At 35.3% G+C, this 25,065-nt stretch overlaps 1 protein-coding gene across 3 annotated transcripts in view; it reads right to left on the bottom strand.

Moving 5' to 3' along the window:
* Nucleotides 1-4,581: 4,581 nt before the first annotated feature.
* Nucleotides 4,582-25,065, bottom strand: part of LOC132151943 (septin-9-like) — a 109,732-nt gene continuing 89,248 nt past the window's right edge. For all 3 annotated transcript variants that reach the window (XM_059560508.1, XM_059560509.1, XM_059560510.1), the window contains exons 2-10: nt 19,904-20,077; nt 17,176-17,304; nt 16,933-17,014; nt 16,695-16,832; nt 12,240-12,357; nt 8,496-8,591; nt 8,221-8,317; nt 5,098-5,149; nt 4,582-4,988 (exon numbers count right to left, since the gene is read on the bottom strand). In XM_059560508.1, coding sequence (XP_059416491.1) covers nt 4,832-4,988; nt 5,098-5,149; nt 8,221-8,317; nt 8,496-8,591; nt 12,240-12,357; nt 16,695-16,832; nt 16,933-17,014; nt 17,176-17,304; nt 19,904-20,077 — 1,043 coding nt within the window. In that variant the 3' untranslated portion in view covers nt 4,582-4,831. The remainder of the gene's footprint in view (nt 4,989-5,097; nt 5,150-8,220; nt 8,318-8,495; nt 8,592-12,239; nt 12,358-16,694; nt 16,833-16,932; nt 17,015-17,175; nt 17,305-19,903; nt 20,078-25,065) is intronic.

The following is a 25,065-nucleotide window of genomic DNA, read 5'->3' as shown; positions in this document are numbered from 1 at the left end:
TAACGTAGCATTCTATCATCCTGGGTAACACATACTATCACCAGTTAATACAATTTTCCACAGTAGAATCTTCATTCGAAAGCCTAGTCAGTCAATACTGCTAGTTTATTTATGTGGCTAGCTAGTTATTTTGCCTACTTACACTCTGACTCTGCTTTATGAAAAAGCTTCTTATGTCCCCTTTTTTCTTCTTGGGTGGCATCTCCAAATTACAAAAAGGGGCAAAAAACCGGAATATTAAAATGTTTTTACTCTGGCCTTAGTATGTGGCATAGAGACAGCCCTGGTAACTTACCGTCGGCGTCATCAACATACACACACACAGACACACACACACACACCACCACCCACTCGCTGCTAGTGCAAGCACAAAAGTAGTCCCGGTCCGCGCGTGTAGTCTGTCAGATACCCCGCCGCCAATCAAATTACGGCGTTTCTTGTACTGTCGTCGTCCTGGCCGTTAGAATCGATCTAAATAACAATGCAAAGATCCAAATAGCAGCACAAATGAGCTTGCTAAGTATTGGTGGGGACAAATTTGTAATCTCAAAATATTGATAGGGACTAGTACCTAGCGTCCCCCCCTAAACCTACGCCCATGCTTTCTTGTTCTGTCCTATCTATAACATGATGCTGCCTTTAATACTGTGCTAAAAAAAAAAAAAAAAAAAAAAAAAAAAACCTTCTTTTAGATTTCTAAATAAATGTATATACTTGTTTTTTTTTCATGAATGTATTTTACAACACAAAGAGCAATGTGAAACGTTTTACCAGATTTTAGACGTATTCACTTTTATTTGTAAATAAATAAATAAAGATTTTATAAAATGATTGTGCACCCATGATTTTTCTAGAATCTAGAGTATATTTTGCTGCTCAATTATCCACTAACCTAGTTTATAATATAATTTTTGTCATAGATTATGATTATATATTTTTTTTTTATTTCTTATTTTCCATTAAAATGACGTTGTGTATATGTAGTAGATTGTGATTAACACAAAATAGTGATGATCAGGTCAACAGAGAGAAGTATAGAAATTCTACATTGATTAAAAAAAAAAAAAAACTGTGCTGGTATCGGATTGGATTGGTATCGGCAGATACTCAGAATTTTCGTTATCTGATTGGATCGGTTCTGAAAAAATGGTATCATTGCATCCCTAGTAGTATAGTCAAGTCACCTTAATTTGTATAGCGCTTTATACAATACTGATTGTGCCAGGGCAAAAAAATAAAGGAACTTCATAACTGCCACAATTGAAATGACCGTTTAATGGCTTATGATCAACTTTCTTTTTTTTACTTACGGAATTTACACACATACCCAAGGATACAGATTACTTCATTTACTTTCATTTTCTCTCTCCCTCGGCTCCTGGGGAAATTACATTTTGATTATTTCCATAGCTGGATAAAAAAAGTTCTAAATAAATATTTCCAATTTAATTAGGCTTCTGTACAGAAAAAAGTCTGCTTCATCTCTTTGTTTTAAAAATTATATTTGCAATATGACATTCTTATATTCAGTTTAGAATAATTTCCTCATGATCATTACCTCAGAGACCTTATAAGGAATACATTACCTGATTCATAAACCTACATCAATGTGTGATGATATGCAGAACAAATCACAAGCCCAGCAGTCTCTTAATTTACCTCTAATATAGAAGGCATTTTCTTCTACAATCTGAAGTGCATGAAAACATATTTCCTAATTCAACCAATACTTTGTTAAGACATAAGAAATAATCAGATACACAATTAGATGACAATAAAAATAACAATCTTTATTTATTTTATAAATTTTTACCTCATACTACAAAATAATAAAATGGGTGTACAATATTCATAAAACAGTCTGTTTTAATGTGTAGAATATTTATGGTACTGGGGCATGAAATTGCATAATGTCGTTCTAGGATATTTGGTTTCCATTCATTATTGCTACAGAATAACAGTCAGGATTTAGACAACCATGTGATTTTTTTCAATTGTTTTGCAAATCATTAGGCAGCACTGGATGGGACTTAAGATAATAATCTTTTGGTAAAAAAACAAAACAACAAAAAAACAAAAACAAATGTACATCACCTTGAGTATACACTATGTAAGCAAAATAAATGACAAGTCATCTGTGAATGGACTAAGACGGGTGTCAAACGGTTTTTTTTTTTTTTTTTTTTTTTTTTTACAATTTTCGACATGTTAGTAACACATATAAATGTATGGTGATGGAGCCGCACACGGCTGCTTCAGTGGTTGGTTCTCCAGTGTTTTAACTGTTTTTGTTTGTTTTTCCAGTTTTTTGTTTATCAAACACGATCAGTTTCACCAGGGATGAACTGCTGAACATTCGGGACAACACACCACAGATACTTCTACTGGATTTCAATTATTCTGACGTTTTACTGAACATTGTAGTTGGCTGAGCACCTGTGCCGAACAAGAGCTTCAGGATGCACAGACGGGGGAAGAGAGCCGGCGTGCTTGTTTGGCTCAGAAAGCATGGATTTCGAAGGCCGTTGCCTAGCGTCCATCTGGCAAATCTCCGCTCTCTACCCAACAAAACAAGACTAACTTCTGCTCTCCCAGACAAATAAAGATTTCTCACACTCTGCTGCTCTGTGTTACACGGAAACATGGCTAAATGACGCCATTCCAGACAGCGCGCTCCATCTACCCGGCTTTCAGATCGTGACGCAGAATCATAGGGGAAATCGCACGGTGGTGGGACAGGATTTTACACCAAAGAAAAGTGGTGTACAGATGTAACTGTGTTAAATAAGATGTGCCGTCCTGATCTAAAAGCACTCTTCATTAACTGCAAGCCATTCTATTTGCCACAGGAGTTTCAATCATTCATTCTTTTGAGTGTTTACATTCCTCCGCAATCTGCTAAACCTGTAGTAAAAACTGTAAAGAGATGGACCAACAAAACAGAGTGGACTTTAAAAGCCTGTTTCGACCTCTCTGATTGGAGTGTTTTTGAAGCTGCTATCACCGATCTGGACGAACTCACAGAGACTGTAACATCCTATATTAGTTTTTTTGAGTATATATGCATTCATACCAGGACTTATTCAACATTCAACAATGATAAGCCATGGTTTACATCAAAACTCAGAAATCTTTTTCAGGCCAAAGACGATGCCTACAGAAATGGGGACAGAGTCTTATACAATCAGACCAGGAACACACTGAATAAAGAGATTAGAGTGGCTAAAAGGACCGTATGCTAAAAAGTTGGAGGATCAGTTCACTTCCAATGACTCAACTTCAGTGTGGAAAGGTCCGAGAGCCAATCGGATCAGCAACTTGCTAACGAACTGAACGAGTTTAGATTTAGAGTGTAGATTTGAAAAAGCTAGGTCAGTTTGGTCTGGAGGGCTGTTGGGATGATGGTGTTGAAAGCCGAAATGAAGTCCACAAACAGGATCCTCACATTAAGTTCCTGTTTTGTCCAGATGTTGCAGGATGAAGTGCAGTCCCATGTTTACTGCATCATCCACGGACCTGTTTGCTTGGTATGCAAACTACAGGGGGTCAACTAAGGGTTCAGTGATGTGCTTCAGATAAGCCAGAACCAGTCTTCAAACGACTTCATGAAGCTTATGTCACTAAAACAAATTCCTTGTATGCGCACTCATATTTGGCAATAAAGCTCTTTCTGATTTTGATGAATAATCAAATCCAAAATATTAAACTAAATAGCAACTGCAAAACTTAAAAAAGGGAGTCATTGCATGGTGACAACATGAAATGTATCTATCAACAAATCATGGTCACATGTATACAAATAGAGAACAAAATGGCTTAGCACTTGTTTTCCTAAATACTGAGAGTCACAAAAGAAAGAACAGTAGGTACAGGTGCTTTGGGTCACTGTGGTGGCATTCTGGAAATCTAAACAGTTGACAAAAGCTATACTATAACATTCAGGTAACATGATTCGTTTTAAAATTATATCTATTTACATATTAAAAGATGTCTGGCTCTCTTAAAAAGAAAAATAACATTTAATTTCACATACGTATGTCAAGGCCTTTACAATTAAAAAGCACAACAATAATTACAATGACAAAATAACTGAACTATTCTTGAAAAAACAAATGCAAACATGGCACAAAGCACATAAAAATTTCATAGATCGGTAAAGATACCACACAGAGCATAGTAACCACAAAAACGGGGATACAGAAACTGCATTATGTTTATACTCAACCAAAATGATCTTCATACAATGCTTTAATCCAGGTCAAAAAACTCTTTCCTAAAAGTGGGTGACTGCACAGTCAGAAGACCTGTAATACACCATATTATACTGCACAATCAGAAGACCTGTAATACACCATATTATTACCACTTGTCTTTGACACTTGTCAAAGACAACAAAGACACTTGTCTTTGTTCCATTATATATTTTTTTAAAGTTAAAAAAAAAAAAAATTATAAATATACAATTTTTATACCCAATAGTCAAAGTATGATTTTGTTCAGATTGCAACTTAACCACTTGTGTTATTTGTAATGATTAAGTGAGAGAGCTTTAAGCATTATGGTAAAAACATTGAAAAAACATCATAACACATCTTTAATAAAAATCTCATTCCAAAACATCATTTTGTCACACATTTAAAGATTCATATTCCACTGATTGGAAATAGTTTTGGTGTTATAAAACAATAGTCAACAGACAGAGCCAGGCAAAATGATGAAAGCAAAATGAACTGAGGAAGTGACTGATGAAAATTAAGAGACTGAAGGAAAGAAAGCTAGATGGATGGACTGATGGATGGATGGATGAATGGGTAGATGGTCAGACCGACATCTACATTTCATTGGAGAGGACTTCATGCCCAGGTACGCCATTGGTGTGGATTGCTAGCTGCCCGTTTGGTTGCGTGTTATTCTCATTGAGTCTGCGTACACGGTACATTTCATAATGGATGCTGCTTGTGATATCTTTGATGTTCTGCATATGAGTTCTAGAAAACAGATAGAGAGAGAACACTTATATATAACAGATGAACTGTAGTTACACAAATACTCAAAAAAAAAAAAAAAAAAAAAAGTACACTTTGAATGGTTGAATACCTGATGAGCAGGTCCCGTAAGTAGGCAAACTCACAGTGTGCAGTGTTCTCAACTGTAAAAAAAAAAAAAAGGCATTACCACATTTATATTATTGTATAACCGTGTATGTTTCTATATCTGTTATTGTGTTTGAGGTGTGGTAGCATCTTATTGCCACTATATGGAAGTGCCGTAATACATAGAGTATTTGAGCAACAAAATGCTTACATCACATTTAAAATAGGCCACTGGAAGAGTGAGCATGTGCATGAATGTCCACGAAAGCCCCATTAATACAAATAAATTAAATCTAATTTTAACTTTTGTTGATTAGTGACAGTTAAACACTAACATGTAAGGCTGAAAACTAATATAGTTTTCAGCCACTTTATGACAATTTCAGGGGTGAGGAGAAGAAAGGGAGATTATGTGGTGGGTAAGACAAGCACAGAAGGCAACTATAGATGGAATGATAAAATTAGAAAATATGTAGAACAGGAGCATAATTTCATTATACTTTTAATGATAAGTGTTGATCTATTTCTTACTTATACATACTGACTATCTTAATTCTGATGGTCTAAAGGTCATGAAAGCTAATTTGCACTCCTATAAGTAATCACACTTAATTTGTATGCATTTGCAAGGAAAACGTTGCATTACTAGCAGTGTCTGTCTGTTCTATTTGACAATGCTTACTGCAAATCAATGACCTAATGGACACAGAAAATCAATGTCAGTGAATGCCATTTAACTCTTGCATGTAACACACCTGAAAGGCATCTTAATAATAAGACAGCACTTGCACTTACAGAACACTGCCAAAACTCTTCACATATTAATGATATTAGACTGGTTCTAGTTTAAGCCAACATGTTACTACTCTCCTGTCCATGCAAGGTTGAGTTTTTCTTTCTAATATTGGCCATAGACTTTCATGAGTAGTAGTTTAAATTCTCATTTGTAGAGTGACTTATTCCTTATGCTGAATGAATTGGGAACAGTAACTTGATTTCCATTTACAGCAAGAATGAGAACCAATTTACATACTGTAGACAAAATCACAATATAGAAATGTGAATTTGTGTAATAGAGCTGTAAGTTTATTTACTTTACTTACACAGCAATTGCATTTAGTATGTTTTGCAGGTAATGTTTTTCTTTTAGTTCCATCCTGTTCCTCTCACATCATGCCTCTCTATGATAATTTTTCATCAAATTTTAAATATCGTAGAACAAAATGAAATGCTAATTTCCATTTGAGGAAAATGTCTTGGACATAAAAAAAAAATAACTGCATTAACCCTCTGGGGACGGATTGGGCGGTACCGCCCAAAATGGCATACTTTTACAAATGTGTAGTTATCTCAAAAACTATTAATGCTAGAGAGATGCGGTTTTTTTTGCCGTCTTCCTCAGATTCCACTGAAAACAGCGGTATCCAGTTTGTGAAAACTATAGTTTGAAAACTATTATGTTAGGCAGATTCAACACGCAACAACCAATGTAAAAACCGCTGGGAGGAATATTTTTCTAACCCAATCAGAGGAAGGTTACCATGATTTATTCTAGCCATTCAGAGGACTCTGTAGCTCTGCTGTAGCCTTGTTAAAGCTGGGCTGGACTATAGTAAAACGACCTCCAGCCAGGTGTAATCAATAACCGATCGGAGAATCAGCATGAGGTGGAGAAAGCAGAAAGCGATCGGAGTGTTACAGAGAACGATCGGAGTATTAGCGAGCACAAAGAGATAAATTCAAGAGAGATATAGCATTATTACAGAATTGTTTTATCAAAATTGCAAGCAGTAAAAGATCTAGGGCAGAACAAGCTCTGGAACAATTACTGGAAAGTGACAAGGGGAAATCTGGAGCAGACAGCTTTTACACAGATGACGAAGTATTTTACCAGGATGGTGAAGATCCATTTGAGGACTGGTATGTAACTTCAAATAACCTCTTTATCATTATAATTTATTATATCATACATCTTGAGTATGTATATGTTTTGGATTTTTAGTCAGATAGCGATTGAGGCATGAAATATTTGTTTTAGTGTACCATACTACTCTTTCCCTGTAAACTCAGTTCAAGAGTGGTGTGCAATTTGTTTCAATAGACTGACTTACTCAACTAAGTAAACTGCTCAGGTCAAGAGAGGTGAAATGTGTTTTTAGTGTACAGTGGAGTTTCATAGGGTTACATGAGTTTATAGGAGTTATTTTTTCTACATTGAATTTTGACACAAAAAAAGCTTCCAGTTTGATTGTGTATTTGCTCTGATGCAGGATGCAGACAGGACAACTCGCCGCACACCCCTACCCATTGTCCCTTGGACCCAGCAAACCCTGCACACAAGCCTGCAGATGTCAGAAAGTACTGTGAGCACTGCAAGGCAAGCAAAGTGTACAACAAGACCTCCTGGCCTTGCTTTGCTCACTGGCATGCCTAGGACTGTTTGTAAAAAAAGTTAATTATTTAATTGTTCTTTACACATTTGATTAAACAATAACACATTTCTGTCAAGCAAAGAGTTTGAAAAAAAAATTTTTTTTCAAAAACTGTTCTATATTGTGTGTTTTTCAGTAATAAATGACAAAAAAAAAATCTAATTTTCGTTTTTGAAATTCTCTAGTTTATTGTACAATTTTTCACTCATACTTCCTTTATAAACATATTGCATGCATGCTTATGGTAGCTTAGGGTCTTCTGAATCCATCGATACCAAATACATGGTGGTCCATCATCATTACATATGGTTTATAAGCCGAAATGTAAAAATAGAGAAAACGGACCAAAAAGGGCTTAGTACCCTAAGGGTTAAAAACATTCAGTTATTCATATATTATGTCCTGTAAAGAGTCCATCACTGCTATTTGATGTGGCTCTTTTAAATGTTCAGCCTAGCTGTTTAAATCATCAAAATCTTTAAATACAGTAAAACAATCAAAACAATGTAGGATGATGTGGACACAAGTAAATCTAATTCCTTTAAATCAACCAAATGTTTAAAAAAAAAAAAAACGGGACATCCCAGCAAGAAAGTTCAATGGCAGAAAGAATATGCAGATGTGATTTTGGGCAAGAAAAAGTAAGATTGGAGAAAATTATTGTGAGAGAGGCTGGCTGTTTGTGTGTGCACTACCTTCTACTATCCCCCATCTTGTTTTCCTGCCCAGAAGTCTTTTTCCGTTGACCTGATATTCTTGATCACTTCCCACCACAGCAAATGGGATCATCTCCTAAAACAGAGATCATTTGAAAGCCATCAATATACAAAAGCAACACTCTGAATTACAATATACAGTCAGGCAAAAACAGAAGACACAAAAGCTCACTTCATGAACTCTAAGTCATAAACAAGCTCGTTTTTGTATGAGGCGTTGAATAATAAAGATAAAAAGTGACAAGTGGACATACCCTAATCTTCTCATTAATCATTCTGTCCTCTGCATCCTCATCAAATTCCTTCTGAGGATAGATATCGATTTCATTGGCTAGCAGGTCCTCTCCTATCTGCAAACACACACACAATAAAGAATCCAGGAAACAGTGTTGAGTACCTAATTCATCTTTGCAGGACATGCATAAGTGTGCGAAGAACATTAGGTCATTTACAATTTAAAAGAAATAAAATAAATAAATAATAAATTTGTTACTAACCTGCATGACTTACTTTCTTCTACTGAACACAGAATAAATGTTAAAGAATGTACTGGTTGCCCTTTTCCATGCAATTAATTGATTTCAAGCTTGAAAACGATGCAAAATTATAATTAAAATGGTAAAAACTCAATAAATTCCAAATTATCAGAAACAATTCAGTATCTTTGTTTTACGTACAGGTTTGATAACTGAATTAATTAAACACTAAACAAAATTATAAAGACAACACACTTGTTTTTGCCCTCATTTGCCCAGATTTTTCATGAGCTGAACTCAAAGATCTAAGACTTTTTCTATGTACACAAAAGGCCTATTACTTTTAAATATTGTTCACAAATCTGTCTAAACCGTGTTAGTGAGCAATTGTCCTTTGCCGAGATAATCCATCCATCTCACAGGTGTGGCATATCAAGTTTTGATATTTTGTTCAGTGTATTTGTAAACAAATCATATAGACCTTTTGATTAAAAGATTAATGTGACTTAATTTTTTTTATTATATGCAAATGAGCAGCTATTACTTTCTTCATATTTCTTCCTTTTCTGTTCCACGGAAGAAAGTTTAACCAAGGGTTTCAGTTCAGTTAAGTTCTGTTACATAAGTCTTAAGTCATAAGTCTTTTTTGCAATTTGCAATGTAGAATGCTATTTAGAATTTTTTTTTTTCCAGTACACTTCAACTAAAATTTTAGTACACTTCTGTACACTGTAGATTGTAGAAAAACATGGATTATTATACGTCTACAAATTTCCTTTCAGAGAAGAACTATTTTTATGAATTTGCCATTATTTATGTATTTATTTTATTTTTTTATTACAGAGCAAAATAACAAGACAAGCTTCAAAACCCCCACCCACCCCACCATGCATTCATACCACAACCACAATCATCCACACATTGTTATGACAAGAAAGCAAAGTAAAACGAAGCACAAAGCAAACAAAGTTAATAACATAAGAAAATGAAAAATAAAATAAATCAATACTACTGATCAAAAAATCAATAAACAAAAAACACAATAGAATTAGCAAAACATTTATGCCATAACACATGGCGCACCTTTAAGAACGTACACCTAATATTTATATCTCTAACTCAAATAAGCAGACATTCCATTATTCTGTTGTTATTTGCTGCAATAATTGTTTCTAGCATATACTGATAAAACACTCTATTCTTAAAGTGTTTTATACATAAGTTTTTATAAAGTTTCAGCTTTAAAAATAAAAATTTTACCCATAAAAATAATCATATTCAAAAAGTGTATGCATTTTCCCTCAAAGACACATAACAAAATGTTCTGAGGTATAATTTGCAAAACAATATCCATAGACCCTAACCATAACTGTATACTGACCCAAAACTTATTATATGTATACTGACCCAAAACTGACTTATATTTCAACTGAATTTGCCATTATTTAGCACTGTAAACACATGTAATGTAATGTATTTTTCATTCATACTGGATGCCAGAGGGCGCCCTCGTGCAGAAAATCCACATATACATCTTAGACATAATGTGACCTTAGAAATCAGAATCAGAATCAGAATGAGCTTTATTGCCAGATATGTTTACACATACAAGGAATTTGTTTTAGTGACAGAAGCTCCACAGTGCAACAGAATGACAGTGACAAGACAGGACACAGATAATAAAAAGAATAATTATAAAAATATACAAAATATACAATGTACAAAAAAGCAAAAACACAATGTATAATATAGAAATGTATAAGTAGATGCCTCTTTAGTTACTGTTACTATGGGCGGCTATACATAAGCCATTTGCCACATAGACATATATAGGTAGATGCCCCATTTGACTGCGTCAAGCATGTAGAAGCATCCGCATCCTAAACTGTGACGTAGCAGGCCAGCAGAGAGAGCTAATGTAAGAGCATGGACTAGAGCTGCCAACTTAGTTACTTTGTCAGTAGATTTAGCAACTTTTCAGAACCCTTTAACGACTCCAACCATGCGAACCCAACCATGCATACACAAACAAAAGTGAAAGTCGTGAAATTTGCTAAGTATGGTAACCCATACTCAGAATTTGTGCTCTGTATTTAACCCATTCAAGTGCACACACACAGCAGTGAGAAGTGAACACACCCCCGGAGCAGTGGGCAGCTGTATCCAGCACATGGGGAGCAACTGGGGGTACACAAGGGCACTTTAGCCATGGGTATTGAAGGTATTGAGGGTGGAAGAGAGCGCTGTTCATTAACTCCCTCCCCCACCTACAACTCCTCCCATTACCGAGACACGAATCTGCGACCTTCGGGTTAAAAATCCAACTCTCTAACCATTATGCCACAGCTGCCAACAAAACAAAAACCCTCAAACTTGCAAGCACAACCATGCACATGCAAACAATCAATACACTTTCAGTCATACATGCACACACACATTTACTCACAAATATTAATTATTCACACTCACTCAACTCACCCCTCTCTCTCTCTCTCTCTCTCTCTCTCTCTCTCTCTCTCTCTCACTCACTCACTCACTCACAAATTAATAATGCACATTATAAATAGGTGCAAGGTTTGTGTGATTTAATTATTAATATTTTTTTTTCTTGTTGTAAATATTCTTTTGTTAAAAAAGGAAGGATCTAACTTAAGGATGTGTTTGTGTCACATAAAGGATTCAACATAAAATAATTTTGTTAAATAATTTGTTTTTAATAATTAAAAAATTACTAGGCTATAGTAATGCCAATACTATACTAATATGTGCCACATATTTTATATATATATATATATATAAATATATATATATATATATAAAATTATGAATGTATGAAGTAATGAATGAAGCACAGCTCACACAGAAAGTACATTCAAACCAAGTAATTTTCTTTTCTTTTAATCAACGCAGAGAGACTGCATGGCCAACTTTTTACCAAAATCTAGTTACAATCTGTGCAGGGAAATCTTTCGGCTTAAATAAATTTCACCCACAAAAATTTGCTGAACAATGGTAAATATGACTGAACCATCATGTATTTCAAAACGCTGGAACAACTTCTCAGCAGCTAGGACTGGAACAGTATTGTACCAAATATATACACATGCCTACGGTTTAGTCTTTTACCATTACCAAAGTTTTAGAAATGCCATGAGAAATGCCCAGAAGGGAAGTGTTTTACATCAATTCACACAATCAGGAAGTCGATTCCCACAGATATTTACACAAAGATTTCCACAGACATTGTGTGATGGCAGTTTGTATTGAGGTTAAATGCTTGAAAATTTTCATCATTGTTCAACTGGAGTAGCCTCTGGATGAGTGAGGCAAAATGTCTTCAAATAAATGGAAAACATGTCAGATTCTCTCAAATAAATATCTTATTTCATTCTATTATAACCTTGGTAAAAAGGACCCTCACCAGCATTTTACAAGGTGAGAAATTTAAAAGATCTAATAAAACCTCCCATCATACAGTTGAAAGAGATTCATTATCTACAAGCAGAGAGATGAATTGCTCACCTTCTGTTTGAAGAAGTCTCTCTCCTCCAGGGTGAGTGTGTCTGCCTTGGCGATAACAGGAACAATGTTCACCACTTTACTTAGGTGTCTCATAAACTCAATGTCAATTGGCCGCAAACTAAAACAGAGGAGACAGCAAAGAAAAGCAGTCAGACCCAAAATGGATGAATTAAAAATCATGAAGTAAAGTGTTAAATAGAATGGTGTCTATTCAATAACATTTAAAACAGCACATAACACTTGCTTCAAACTTTAGTATCACACTCTTATACTGTAGGTGCACCATTAATAATCACGGCATTGAAAGTCAATATGGAGAATATGGGTTAAAAATTGATAAAATATATGTCATTATTTATTCACCATAATATTATTCTTATGTGGATCTCAAAAGGAGATTTTAGCAGAAAGTATAATAAATAAAAATAAATATTTGTGATATGTAGCAGAAAGAAAATCATACGAGTTTTGGAACAACATGGGGTAGGTAAATTATAATAAAATGTACAGTACATTAGTACATAGTACAACCAGTAGGCATGTGTATTTAAGTCTGCTGGGTGGAGTGTATCGACAACCACAACACATAAACAAGCAACACTGACATCTTTAATGGCCAGACATTCGGTTCACTCAACTCACATGACACACTACATTTTGCCTTTTTAATAAACTGGAACAAACATGTACAGAGCCTCTTAGTCCCCGGGACAGAAATATGTCACAATCTGGGTTTACAAAACTATCACATGGTGAGGACTGCAGAGCTACAGGGCTTTGAATATTCCAATAAGTGCTAAAACACACAAAATATACACATGTATACACAACAAGCCCTGTGAGGAATTAAATGCATTGATAAAGGCATGCCTTCTTGAAAATAAGAACATTACATGCACAGTGACATAATACAGTGCATTATAATATGTTAAAAAGTGAAAGCCCATAAAACTAAAACACATTTGTGGTGTTGTATAAGTGCATGCACAGAGAAATGTGTCTAGGGTACAACATTTGAATGATTAGAAGCTGCATCTGTGGGGCATACAGAACTGAATGAATACAAATGATTGAATGCGAATTGAGATTAACAATGTATTTACAGAATTGTAAATGTTGCTTTATATATAATCATAACGTGTATATATTATACATATATTTTGTATTAAATATTTCTTTGACAAAATAAATTCATAAAGATTTTAATGATATATATTTTTCAGTTTGAATTATGAATAAATACATGCTATATCAAGACTCTTTAGATGTATTATAATTTTGATACAGGTTAAAAGAAAGGTAAATGATACATTATATTTAATAAATTGACATATTATTAGATCATTGTGGACACTCTACTTCTCACAATGCTTAACATTTTTTTAAGAAAAATCTTCCTGTCATTCCAAATCACATTTCTAATATATTGTCCACTGGGATGTAGACAACAATTTTACTTTGGGCAGTAAATTTCCTTCTACGATTTAATCAGTTTACTTATTTATGTACTGTATATTTGAAAGGAAACTTAATAGATGCACATAACTTGCACAAGCCCTGGCGCAGGAAAAGCAAATTTGATATTTCAATCATCTACTCCCATCTGTTGGTCACATAATTCTTTCAGAGAGGAAGGAGTCACCATTGTGGTGGACACTTTCTTGTTTTACTTCCTGTTTCCCACAAAACCACATGGAGATGGCTAGCCACCAGAGTGGCACATCCCCTAATGAGATTATAAAATTTCCCACAAGGTCTCAAAGGATCTGTGTGAAATGTTTAAGAATAAACATCATGACAAATTTGCAGCCAGTGCTGACATCTGCACCTGGGCTTTGATCAGCAACTAAAGTGTTTATGGTTCGTTTCTACTTTTCTGAAAACATAATGATTTAAAGGTAAAGACCTGAATGCTGACAGTGGTATTGCGGTCTGGAAACTAAATAATAAATACATCTAATATTACATGCTAACTGGATTTTTTTTTCTTCATAGAACTTCCTCATTGCGAAAATAGCACAGTAACCAAATGAAAATACATACATAAATAAATAAATAAATAAATAATTTGCACAACTATCTGTACATTCTGCAAAAGAGGTTTTGTAGGAATTGCTTACTTCCTGGTGAATTAACCCATTAAATTTGCATAAGAGTTATGCTATCGTCATGATTGCCATATGGGATACAGTGGGCATATTAAGACAAAGTACAGTTGAACAGCTTACAGACATGAGCCCACACTGCACTATAAAGTCAGTATCCATGCTGTCCTGTTGTACCTCACAGAAAACTAGTCTGCATTTTTTGATTCAAGTTAAATTAAATGTCCATTTTTAAACAGATCACTGAAGTTTTAAATGTAATTTGACTAATTAATCAAATGAAATATGACAGCTATGTCCATGAAGACTGACTGGCTGATTGCAAACCATTAAAAATTTTGTGGTTCCACCCTTATTTCCGCCTATGCTTTTGAGGTGAATGTGGCTGTTTCGAAAAAACAAAATGTCAAACGCAGAAACTACAGTCTGTGTGCTACTCATGCTTTGTGACATATATCAAGACAAGTAGCTGTTCAGATATCTTACAAGCATGCAACAGCTGCGAGACAGTGTCTAATAACAGTGTGCACACACATCAACACACACTCGTGGAAGGAAATACCCTCTTTAAAAAAAACTTAGCCCTGCCCTCCACACCCAACCCAACCTTCCTCTCCTCTGTGCAGACACTACACTACACTCATATACATATATACCAATGAAATGTGAAAGCCAAAAAAAAAAAAAAAAAACACTCACAGGACCACACAGTGTAAGTAGCTGTTCAGATATCTTACAAGCATGCAGCAGCTGGTTGACAGTGTCTACTAACAGTGTGCACACACATCAACATACATTACCCTCTTTAAAAAAGAAAAAATAGCCCTGCCCCCGAACTTTCTTCTCTCCATGCAGACACTACACACACATACACATATATACCCATAAAATGAGAAAGCCAAAAAAAGTGTAATTTCCCCAAGCCCCATCACAATCACACCCACATAACCTGGTTTGCATGACTCTCATTTATGCAAGTGAGTTAGAAAACTATGGCAGACCTGATATTACCCTATTCACACCTGATATTAAGATGCATTTTGTTTACAAGAGGTTCGTTGGTAATCACAAATGAATCACACATAATTAAATTTGGCTGAGAAATTACTCCCAAAAGATAATTTAAAGTCATTGTTGTGTAAAGCATCAAACAGACATTACACAAAGTACTGTAGCTTCAGAAAGAAATATTTTGTTTGATTCAACATAAGATTTATTGCATATACTCTTTTGGACCATTAGGGTGAGTAAATGATGACACAATTTATTCAATTCAATTTAACACTCTCCACTGACTTTATATTGCAGGAAGCTGCCTCCTTGTAATTTCTGACTTACAACAGAAAACAGATCGATGCCTAAAAGCTGCTATGTGACAAGGTGTTCAGTAAACAAGCTAAAAAACCCAGAACTACATTTTTATAAGCTGTCGACCCAAAAAGCAAGCATTCAGGTCACAAAAGTTGAGCGTAACGTGTAATATTACTCTGAGAACTGTGCCCACTGGAGGGAAACGTAATCAGCGACCATTCGTTATATTTAACCATATAAAGCATTATTTCACTACCCTATGTGAATCTGAGAGGAGGAGATTTATTAAGAAACTACATTTTATTGGTCTATGTCAGTCCCCCAACCCAGCTTATAAAAATGTAGTTCTGTTTTTTTTTAGCTTGTTTACATTAAACTTTGTCACATAGCAGCTTTTATGAATTGCTCTGTTTTTTGTTTTAAGTCAGAAATGGCAAGGAGGCAGCTTCACGCAATAGAGAGTCAATGGAGAGCATTGGATTGTACCCCTCCCCCAATCCCCGATGTGGGCGTGGCCTAAATGTGCTCTGTCTCTATAATAGTTCTCCGAGGAGCCTTTGGCTTTTGCCGTGGTACTGCTGATTACACAAGCAACATACCCGTGGACACTGCAGACTAGTTATCTGCATGTGTACTGCACATTGATGCGGACAACGAAGAAGTATAAATGAAAACTGACACATAGCATATGCCGTAGATCCGACGCAGAAGTATAAATCAGCCTTTAACCATCGATCTGGTGATGATCTGCTTCAAGTAGAACAAGCCTAAGGGTTCACCCAATTTATTCAAAACGTGGATTAAGAAATTAAATGCCACTGTGTGTTGCTCGGACACAAACTGTTCTGCTTTGTATTTATATTTTTATTGGCAAAATTTAGCAAAACAGACAACGTTGAGTCTAAAAATCACAATATTAACTTCTTATTTATTGAAATGTTATATAAGGCATCACATTTGCAATTGTGTGATATCACACTTACTGCTTGTGTGATACTTGAAACAAAATGGTGTGTTTGTGTGTGTGTGTGTGTCTCACCAGTGTCCAGTAGGAGGAATAAAATATATGCAGCAGTGGACTCGTGAGTCTGGAATCCTCTTCTTCCTATCAATGTTGATCTCTTCCTGTAAATACTGTTCATACTGTGCATTAATGAACTTCATGATGGGCTGCCAGCTAACAGATAAACAAACAGGGAGACACCAGGAAACACAACAGATCTAACAAGACCACAGGTAATCAAAGAAATTGTTGTTTGTATAAAGTTGACACTGACCAGTTCTCATTGTTTATCTGGTCTCCAAAACCTGGAGTGTCAATGACAGTTAGCTTCATTCTCACTCCTTTCTCCTCAATATCTGTATAAAATATGAGTTAGAGTTATGAGAATATGAGTAAGAGGTGAGTATACACTGTGAATAACTAAATCTATGAGACAGTCAAAAGAGTTAAAATACAACTTATTCCTCAATGGATAAGCATGTGTTAGTTTCAGTTTTAGTTCTGTAGGCCTTCATACCGTGACTGATGGACTTGATCTCAATAGTCTTGGGAATTCGCTCTTCCTCTGTTGTCATGACAGATCTGCGACTTACTTTAGATTTAAAAAATGTGTTCATCAACGTGGATTTCCCCAGACCACTCTGACCTGCATAAATAAAGAGAAAAAAAAATCAATGTTTTAAATTGACTCTGGGGATGTCGATTTAACGAGTTAATTTTTATTTGAAATTATACACTATATTAAACAATTATCCCTAGAATGCATGTACCTTCCGGATTACTAGAAGATGACAGCTAGGTGAGTTTGATCAGGGTTGGAGCTATTCTGCAGGACAGTGGACCTCGCTGGCAAGAACTGAAAATCTCTGGCCTACTATACAATATTTGGACACAGGGCTGATGTCTGAGACAGATTCTCAATTTAGGGCAAAAAGTAATCAGCCTGCCTGAGCAATTTGAACACATCTTTTTTTTTTTTTTTTAGCATCTCATACTATAAGCAGTGCTAATGACATTTCACACCAAGAAACTACTGTTAAACAGTTCCGATGTGAATACATCTTCAGACACCTGCATTCCTTTGCACTACATCTAGCGGTTTAGCTGTGCATTCAAAATTAACAACCCTAATTCACACGTGTTCAAGTAAACAAGCATACAGCCATAGTGTTCTGTATACTGAGTGGAGTAAACATGCCAAAGGGTCTTTGGTAATGTGTGTGTTTGTGTGTGTGTGTGTGTGTGTGTGTGTGTGTGTGTGTGTGTGTGTGTGTTTGCGCATGTTTTTGTGACGTATCAGGACACAACTTTGTATAATGACAGGGGTATAACACAGGTATTACAAGAAGAGGGTGACTTATGAGGACATAACCCATGTCCCCATTTTTCAAAATGCTTATAAACCATACAGAATGAGTTTTTTTGAGAACGTAAAAATTCACAAAGTTTCCTGTGAGGGTTAGGGTTAGGTGTAGGGTTGGTGTAGGGCCATAGAATATACTGTTTCTACAGTATAAAAACCATTACGCCTATGGGATGTCCCCACTTTTCACAAAAACAAACGTGTGTGTATGTGTGTGTGTCTTATACTGTGGATTATAAAAGAGACAGTGTTTTTAGAGGAGGATCATGGGAGCAGCTTGTTGGATCTCTCATTGTCATCCATGATAAAGCAAAACAAAGGTTGCAGCTGGAATCAGTTGAGTGGAGCAGCCAGACAGATGCTTTCCCTGTAGCTCTGCAGAAAGCATCAACCATGTCCGTTAGAACATTCCTCATAGTTTTTTTATTTTTATATTTATTTATTTTTTGTTGCCTTTTTTACATATTGGTGTACATGTAAGTAACCGAAAAACTATCCACTATAAAATCCCTGAAAGCAACCCCCAATTCCTAGGTGTTTGAGAATCAAGCTTAAAAGAGCTGGGTGCAAGGTAATTAGTGGATTATAGTTTGACAACAAACCTCAGGAAAACACTCAAAATCACTCATCAACTGCCAAAAGATCAACCCATGAACAAGCCTTAAATATTTTCATAAAGTTGCTATCTATCCATATATTCATTTATCAAAGCACTAAGTTAAAATAAACATCAGCATGTTCATTCAGAGTTACAAAAGTGTTTGTCTCAGTTATTAAGTAATAAAAGCAAACGACAATCAACACTGTCAAGAAACAATCCTTCTAAAACCAAGATGCAATGCAATGATTGAAATCTTTTATGCTCAATAAAAACAGTATGACAAAGGATACACTTTAAAAGAAAGAGGTCTAAGAATAATCGTATATAGTATTATATTTTATGGATATGAAATTTCGTTTTGTTCTCCAATTACTGTTGATTACAGCAAGGTCTTTTAGCTAACAGCTTACTGGGCCAAATTCAGCCCGTTAATCATTTCTATATCGTCCTCTGACTGATTTAGCTGAACATGTTTACGGTCTAATAGAGCAGGTTTTTTTTCTAGTGTGCAAAACTCAGCACAGAGTTTAAACGCACTCAAGCATGGACCATATTCCATAATAATATTGCAAATCAACACATTAAAATTATAAGGTTATATCTGCATTCTGAACAGATCTGAGATATTGAGCTTCAAAGTTTTTGCATTCAGTATACTTTGTACATAAAATTTTTTGTTTTGTTTTCTGAATAAAAAGTCCCAAAATGTAATTCAATATAATGTTCACATAATTTAAATAATTTATCACAGAATAAGAATATGTGAATAACTCAGTTTTGACAAAAATGTCAGCTAGATCCTTGTAATTCTAAGGTGATGAAATTTTAACTGAATATATATTATTCTAATAAACAAATAGTTGTCACAATACACTGTTATGAAAGCATGCAGTTTTTAATCCAAGGAACACAGAGGAAATCCACAGAAAGGGTGCTGGAGCAAACACACGTGCACAATGAGTAGACCCGACAGAGGAGAAATTAACAGACAAGAACTTATAAACACAGGTGCACAGAATGACTAATTAATTAAACGAGTACAGGAACACAAAATAATAGAACACAAGAACAGAAACAGGGACAAAGCACAACAAAACAGGTCCATTATCCTGACAATAGTATTTGTTTGTCCCTTATCAAATGTTTATTTTAGCAATATTGATCTAACTATTTAACCTAACTCTTTTTATTTGAAGGTTCCAGTGATACTAAATGTGTATTTTGTACATAAAAATGAAAAAAGGCACGCATCTGTAATTGCACACTGAAACCTCTACTTACCCACTACCATGATGTTAAACTCAAAGCCTTGCTTCATGGCTTTCCTCCTCATTTGCTCCAAGATGGCATCGATGCCAACATAGCCAAACTCACTGCTTCCCTTCTCATTTCGTCCCACAGGCAACTTTCCTACATCTGCCATGTTGCCGTAAAAACTTTTAATGATCTCTGGCCCTAATGAAATAATAAGATACAAACAGAGAGATACAGCAAGTTATTATTTTCAGTGTATGGCAACAATTGACAAACATTTTTGCATGTGCAATTTTCAATTACATGATCAGTGTCATAGCTTTATTGGTCAACTAACCCAAACAGTAATTTTCAGTTTGTGTAAAAGTCACATGATGCAAATTTTGCTTTCCTGCATTAAATTTTTACTTCATGTTTTGAATGTAATGGTATCTAAACTCAAAAAGTCTGATTACTGGTTGCATTGAATTTTTGCTAATTATTTACAAGTGATACAATATTGGTATGTTTCTGTAGAGAGACCAGGGGCCCGTTATTCGTACGTTGCTAACTCAGTTAGCCGGATTTGATTGCTGACGATTTGGAATGATCTTGGATTTGTTGGTTCTTCGAAGCAACTCCAAGAGGTGCTGTCGTAGCAACGGGAACATAAGCTTATTTCATGTACATAAACAGGATTAGATAGCATATTTTTAAGTAGAATTGATACTTTAAATATGTCCGCTAACACCACTACTTTATTACAGGAGTATCCCCCAATTGGAAAAAAAACAGCATATGCTAGTTAGGTAGGTTCTGAAGCTGGGATGTTGGCTTGAGCTAGTTTAAGATGGTCCTTAGCTGGTCATGTGCTGGTCCTAAGCAATAATTTAAAAATGAATTTAAAGATAATATAATAATGTTGTGTGGTCTTTAATACTATAGACACAGCCAGTTTTACTCACTGAAAGATGTATTCGTCATAAAATAATTACTTCATAATTATATTAGAGTCTTACATGTAATTCAGAAACGATTTCTAAATTTCAATAATACTGAACACAGCCACTTAATGTGCTAGAATTAAATAGGAAAACAACAATAAGTAAACAGTCATTCAAACAACATGTGCTTTAATACAATATAATTTCACTCAGTTTAGTAGTAACAGATACTTGTGCATTATTTGCTCTTTACAGGTGCAGAAATAAAAGCTCCCAAGCAAAGAACTCACTAGAATAAGATGTGGAAAGACATGCTGCACCCATGACCCACAATGAGCAACAACCAAGAACAGTATTCACTGATTACCTTTACAAATGATTCATAGTAACAGTTAGGTGATAATTATGCTAGTTATTTTACCAAGTACAAAAATGTTTAATTCCAGACACTTTGCCATTTACCAATGTGCTTTTCCAAACTCCATTACATTGTTTATATTTTAACCATTTATTTATTAAATGTCACTGTCCAAGTGTATATATAAATGCATGGGTAATTTAGCAAAATGTTAAATATTTTATCTACACTTATTGTATAGCTGCTGTATTTTTATTTTTTATTTTTTTTGCTGTGATTGCATGGTTTTGTAAATAAATTGTTTTGTAAATTAATTTTCTTTAGTGGACTTTAAAATTGCTTTCATAATAATGAGATGTTTATAGATTTGTTAAGTCACGTTATTTATGTATAACAATCTATATAATAAAAAAGGAAAGAAAACACTTTGTTTAGGTAATGTTATACATTTTAAATGAAATGTTAATGATAAGTACAGTAGATATAGAAATTAAATTGGGTTAAGTCTGGCGTGCTGTGCAAAGGGCCGATTCTAGCTTCGATGTGACAGTGTCGGTAAGTTACGGCTGTCGCATCTGGTCCAGTTGACATGGCCCAGAAACTGAATGTGAGTACACAGGCATCTAGGTCGGGTGCGGCAGATGGATCCAGAAATTGGCGTATGGAGAGTTGAGGGTTGTGGAGTTTAGGATTTGTATAACAGATATAAATAGCCTATCAGCAAACATCAGATTGGTAAATTTTCACTAGACTAGTGAAGTCAGCAGTTTGCTTGACAGTAAATAAGGATCTAATCCCAAAGTATCTTTTTTCAATACCATTGTTTTTCATTGTTGTTGAAGTGTTATTTTATTTTCTGATCAGCGAGGAGAGGCTACGCAAGGTCCTAAAGATGGTGGCTGCAACAAAAAAGTCATGTGACTGACACCCATGAATACAGATAATATAGAGTCATGCATTAATTTGAGTGATGACCGCTATTATGTGAGTGGCTTGATGGAATGCAGGAGATGCAGATAACATGACCTTGACCCTTAAGAAACTTTAATTAATGTTGTCAAATCACACCATTATTATTGTTTGAACAACCGAATTAGCCAGATCCTGATTAGCGCGATGATATCATCTTGGATGTGATATTTAATCTCGGATGTAATGAGCGACGTACGAAGACGTCCCAGGCATTTATTTATTTATTGTCCCAGGGGTCCATTTCAGAAAGAAGGTTAAGAGAAAACTCTAAGTATGTTAACCCTGAAATGAGGGAAAGTCATTTTTCTGTTTCAGAATGTGAGTTTTTTCAAACCAGAGAAAGCAGGGTAAGTCAAGCCTGTTTCTAAAAGAGAGGTAACTTGTATAATGTTGTAACTTCAAAATCAGTTACCATAGTAACTTACTCTATGACCCTAACCTGGTCGGGAGCAGGTTTTCTTATTGTTCTTACAACAATACAGAAGTGCAAATAGTATGTACAGGTGCAACTCAATAAATTAGAATGTTGTGGAAAAGTTTATTTCAGTAATTCAACTCAAATTGTGAATCTTGTGTATTAAACAAATTCAGTGCACACAGACTGAAGTAGTTTGTCTTTTGTTCTTTTAATTGTGAAGATTTTTGCTCACATTTAACAAAAACCCACCAATTCACTATCTCAACAAATTAGAATACTTCATAAGACCAATACATATTTTGTTTTTTTAGTAATTTGTTGGCCTTCTGGAAAGTATGTTCATTTACTGTACATGTACTCAATATTTGGTAGGGGCTCCTTTTGCTTTAATTACCATCTCAGTTCAGCGTGGCATGAAAGTGATCAGTTTGTGGCACTGCTGAGGTGGTATGGAATATATATATATATATATATATATATATATATATATATGGTATCTTTGACAGTGGCCTTCAGCTCATCTGCATTTCTTGTTTCTCATTTTCCTCTTGACAATACCCCATAGATTCTCTATTTTTATTTAATTTTTTTATTTAACCTTTATTTAACCAGGGAAATCCTTTGAAAACAAGTCTCTTTTACGAAGGCGCCCTGGCCAAGAAAGCCGCTATAAAAAGTTCCACAAAAAATACAAACAAAAAAAAAAATCATAAATACAATGAACATACAAGACATAGTACATCAACAGTACATGAATCAACCAACGAGGAAATCATGACATCCTCTATTTTCACTATAGGTTGCCATTGTGCCTGCTTCCCGATGCTTTAATAGCCTCTTAAATTGACCAAAAGAGACCAAATTATCAAGTTTTAAATCATTCTGTAACAGGTTCCATTCTGATGGGGCAGGAATTCTAAATAATTGCTTCCCCAAATCTGTGCGAGCCCTAGGCACAACCAGGTTAAAATTATCATTAGACCGCAGAGAGCGAGTGCTAACTTTGAAGCACATAAGCCTAGATAAATAAGGGGGCAATGTCCCAATGAAGGATTTATATATAAACAATCGCCACCGGGTTAGCCTGCGCTGACCAAGGGAGGGGCACTGTACTAGATTATACAGAGTGCAACTATGGGGTCTATGGGGTTCAGGTCTGGTGAGTTTGTTGGCGAGTCAAGCACACCAACACCATGGTCATTTAACCAACTTTTGGTGCTTTTGGCATTTTGGGCAGGTGCCAAATCCTGCTGGAAAATGAAATCAGCATCTTCAAAAAGCTGGTCAGCAGAAGGAAGCATTAAGTGCTCCAAAATGTCTTGAAAAATGGCTGCAGTGACCTTTTTTTTTTAAACACAATGGACCAAAACCAGCAGATGACATTGCTCCCCAAATCATCACAGACTGTGAAAACTTAACACTGGACTTCAAGCAACTTGGGCTATGAGCTTCCCCACCCTTACTCCAGACTTTAGGACCTTGGTTTCCAAATGAAATACAAAACTTTCTCATCTCTCAGCTCTCATCTGAAAGGAGGACTTTGGACCATTGGCCAACAGTCCAGTTCTTCTTCTCCTTAGACCAGGTATGACACCTCTGATGTTGTCTGTGGTTCAGGAGTGGCTTAACAAGAGGAATACGACAACTGTAGCCAAATTCATTGACGCGTCTGTATGCCTTGACCCCAGCCTCAGTCCATTCCTTGTGAAGTTCACTCAAATTCTTGAAACAATTTTGCTTTACAATCCTCACAAGGATGCAGTTCAGTGTAAATAGCATCTAATTCAGTGTGCAAATGGAATACTGAGTATTCCATTTGCACACTGAAATATTTTCTATGTACTTTACTGTCCAGTGCACTAGTATAATTGATGTTCATATGTTCATAGTTTCTGCCTATAGTGTACAACCACTTTTACATAATCCATCTGTATAATATGTTCATAGTACACCTGTTTGTATATCATGCTGATAGTATTTAAAATCTGTAAATTATGTCCATAATACTGCCTTATCTGTTGCAATGGTAAATCGTAATATCAGAGCTCCATTGATCATGGCTTTACATAGTCGCAGTGCACGCCGCATGCACTAAACTAAGTCAACCTGCTCAAAGTTTACTGAACTTACACAATTAAGCTGTTCTGAACCTGAAAACTCAGAGTGTCCCATCTCAGAGTAAGTCAACTCAGAGTTCCAGTTTTAACTCAGAGTTGGTCAAACCTCCTTACTGAAAAGAGTTGGTTGAACCTCCTTACTGAAACGGACACCAGATGTCAGAACACATGGAAATAAAGTAGGGCAGAAAACCCACAACACATATATAGTTACCTCAGATTAACAAGACACAGGTAAACATGTAAGCACCCACGTTTCTTTTCAGAATTTTCCACAATCACCTTTATATCACCAATGTTTTACAATAACAATTTTAACAAGCTCTTAATTCATTAAACCCCTGCAGCAAACTAAGTTATCCTCAAATGATCAATTACTCATTGTATTTACCAAAAGATAC

The sequence above is a fragment of the Carassius carassius genome, chromosome 10 (genome assembly GCF_963082965.1).
Source record: "Carassius carassius chromosome 10, fCarCar2.1, whole genome shotgun sequence".
In the NCBI taxonomy this organism is placed as follows: domain Eukaryota; kingdom Metazoa; phylum Chordata; class Actinopteri; order Cypriniformes; family Cyprinidae; genus Carassius; species Carassius carassius.
The sequence above is the reverse complement of the archived record's forward strand: the minus strand, read 5'-3'. Positions and strand labels throughout refer to the sequence as shown.